This window comes from Triticum aestivum, chromosome 1A, assembly GCF_018294505.1.
Source record: "Triticum aestivum cultivar Chinese Spring chromosome 1A, IWGSC CS RefSeq v2.1, whole genome shotgun sequence".
In the NCBI taxonomy this organism is placed as follows: domain Eukaryota; kingdom Viridiplantae; phylum Streptophyta; class Magnoliopsida; order Poales; family Poaceae; genus Triticum; species Triticum aestivum.
In genome coordinates, this window is record NC_057794.1 from 534,667,048 (window position 1) to 534,670,425 (window position 3,378).

Sequence of the window (3,378 nt, forward strand, 5' to 3'; positions counted from 1 at the left end):
CGCGGGCCTCGGCGGGAGTGGCGGCGATGTGGGGCTCGCGGGCTGACGTGGCGGCGGCGGAGCGGGTCGGACAATGTCCGGCCCGGCGGACTTTGTCCGGCGGCGGCGGGTGTGGATGGATCTAGGGTTTTGGGAGGAAGGGGAAGGAGAAATTCGGGGTTGTTTTTAAATAGGCATAGAGGGAGCTAGGAGGGTCCAAATGAGGCGCGATTATCGGCCACGCAATCATGATCGAACGCTCTAGATGATGGAGAAGGTTTTGATGGTTTTGGGCCAACTTGGAGGGATGTTGGGCTGCAACACACATGAGGCCTTTTCGGTCCCTCGGTTAACCGTTGGAGTATCAAACGAAGTCCAAATGGTACGAAATTTGACAGACGGTCTACCGGTAGTAAACCAAGGCCGCTTGGCAAGTCTCGGTCCAATCCGGAAATGTTTAATCCCCACACACGAAAGAAAGGTAGAAATGACCACCGGAGGAGAACGAAGCGCCGGAATGCAAAACGGGCAACGGGGAAAATGCTCGAATGCATGAGATGAACATGTATGCAAATGCAATGCACATGATAACATGATATGAGATGCATGACAACGATAACAACACACGGAGGCAAAAACCCGAACCCGAGAAAATAAAATAACTTAACGCCGGAAACGGCAAGAGTTGGAGTACATATTGGGTAAATCACATCTGCGGTGTTACACATCTAGATGTGCTCTAGTTATTGCACATCTAAGTGACTCAATCAAGCTAGAAAGAAAGAAAAAAATGCTTGCACAAATCTTAGCGTAAAATCAATGACATGGAACTTAGATATGCAATACTTAGAGCACATCTAGATGTGCTTAAGCAAAACTAATAGAATTTATGCCCCACGGATCATAAACTCGCGTTCTTCACCCGCTTTCATTCCCTAAAAAAACCTCGATACCATGTGGTAGCGGACCAGACGGTGAACATGCCCTCAAGGGCCAAGGCAAGTTCTTCGTACGAGCCATGCATGTTGAGATCCACCTTCCTGCCCACGGCCTATCTGTCAAACCATACCTACAACAGCTGCCCCTTCTCCCCCTGAACTTTGTGCGAGTCGGATTCATTAGTGAGGACCTTGCTAGATTCGGGGTCCAAAGAACTGTCTCTCGTCTGACTCTAACATTGAATACCTTATATTATGAGACGAAGGGAGTATAATTTAAAATTGTTTGATTTTAAATTCAAAATTCGTTCGAAGAATTCAGGCGAAAAACCCTTCACAATTCTGATTATCACTAGCTATGATTATATATATCATCAGAGGGCCAAGCCACCCCCCTACCAAACTAATGGGTTGTGCCCTCTTCTCTTTTGGGACAAGTGGCTTTTCTCTTTTGGGACAAGTGGCTTTTCTCCGAATTTTCATACCCCTCCTTTCATATATATATAGGACCTAATACGTATTTAAGGTAGAATATAATCAATGATAAAACTATTAGTATTTAAGATGTATGATATACTCCTTACGTTTGGAATTACTTGTCACATGCATGGATGTATCAACTCTGTTATAGCCATTTCTATACATTTAATGTACTATATGGATAGAGGAATACATAAAGTTGAACATAATAAAATAAGAAATTGTTGAAATTGTTCGTTTGAAAATTTCCCGCAACATGCATGTTGCATGTCATTGTGCTAACCCTGCTGACCCGTGGTTAAAGGTAGCCTCGAATAATGTATATATCATGAGCGATTATAAGAAGTCAAAGAATTGAAGTTGGGACTCACTGAGCGTGAGTGCTTGACCGAAAGGAGAAAGGAGGAGCCGGATAGCTCACATAGGAAAGAGACCCATCCTCACAAGTCCATAGCCGATCCTCGCAGAATCTAACTGATCAACAAAGTCAAGCACATAGACAATTAGTGGCACGCAGATTCGAGACACCGCTAGCTGCACTCGAAGTACATCAAATCAAATGATATTATAGATCACGAAACAGCGGCAGGCTACTAGCCCATTACACTCATTTAGTTCCCACTAATCCGAAACCATTGACGGTCTCGAAAAAAAAACAGGCACTCACGCTTAATAATTTTACAATTCTTTGCTGTATTCAGCTTGCACCATACATACGCGCTTGTTTATCTACAGAAGAATGATGCATCCGACTCCGGGAATGGTAGAATTTAATAATAGGTTGCTTAATATAATACGAGTAATTAATTAATTACTGAAGCTGCTGCTGTCTTGCTTGCTGCTTGGTGGGGCTTCCGTCTCCTGATTGATCACATGACCAGCTCCGACACCCACCCCAGGTCCGGCCCGTCGTCCTCCGTCACCGCCGGCAGCGTTCCTGACGGTGCTGCGTTGGCGAAGCTGAGCTGCTGCATTGCGAGCATGATCTCCCCGACCTCGGCGTCGGCGGCGGCGGCGTCGTCTATGGCGTCCAGCCACCTCATCCTGCCCTCCACGGGCGACACCGGGGGCGACTCCCAGAGCGCCGTCAGCGTGGACTTGGGCGACAGCGCCGGCGGCGAGTCCGGCCCCGGCCCCTTGTGGTGGGAGGCGAGGCGGAGCTCCCCGGCCGCGTGCGCGAAGAAGCAGACGCGGCGGCGGCAGGCCGGGCCGGCGCGGCAGGGGCGGGTGCGGTAGCGGGACGGGTGGAGCCAGAGCTCGAAGGTGCCGTGCGCGAACGGGCAGGAGGACCCCCGCGGGCACGCGGCGCCCGGGCGGCGGCGGAAGTCCGGGCAGGGCTCCCCCGCGTAGGCCACGCGGCGCGGGTCCCGGCGCCGCGCCGCCTCCCCCGGGTGCGCGTAGGGGCAGGCCGTCCAGTCGTGGCTCCGCGCGCGCGCGCACCGCCGCACCTTGAACTCGTACATCATGAACTCGTCGTCCGCCTCCGCGTCCGCGTCGGTATCGACGGCAGACTGATGGTCCCCGTGGGAGGCGCCGGCGGCGGCGGCGGAGGAGGAGAGGTACTCCCCCAGCGCGGCGAGCAGCTGCGGCGGGAACTCCGGCTCGGCGGCCCAGGAGTAGGCCAGCGCGGCCGGGTCGAGCAGCAGGCCGTGCTCATGCCCGTGGCTCGCCATGGCCGTCCTTGTCCTTGTCAGAGGGGGAGAGGGAAAGAGAGAGGTGTGATGACACGCCGTGACGGTAACCGGCGGCGGTGGTGGTGGTGGTGGTGTGGGGGAGCAGGGCGTGGGGCGGGTGGCGCGTCGCTTTATAGTACCGGCAGGTGGCGCGGCGGGGGGCGGGACGCGCGCCGGTGCGGGGAGGGGCGGTATCGCATGGACCGCTGTTGGTTGCGGGCGGGGGGCTATCGGCGTGGGGTGGTTTTGGCGCGGGGCGGGGTACGTGGGGGTGGGCGAGGGTACGTGGAGCGCCGTCGAGGCGGGTG

General features: G+C 54.1%; 1 protein-coding gene across 1 annotated transcript; it reads right to left on the reverse strand.

Moving 5' to 3' along the window:
* Positions 1-1,937: 1,937 nt before the first annotated feature.
* Positions 1,938-3,174, reverse strand: LOC123179796 (zinc finger CCCH domain-containing protein 37-like). The gene has a single exon (XM_044591683.1). The coding sequence runs from the start codon at positions 3,068-3,070 to the stop codon at positions 2,267-2,269; it is 804 nt and encodes a 267-aa protein (XP_044447618.1). The 5' UTR covers positions 3,071-3,174; the 3' UTR covers positions 1,938-2,266.
* Between the last annotated feature and the right edge of the window lie 204 nt (positions 3,175-3,378).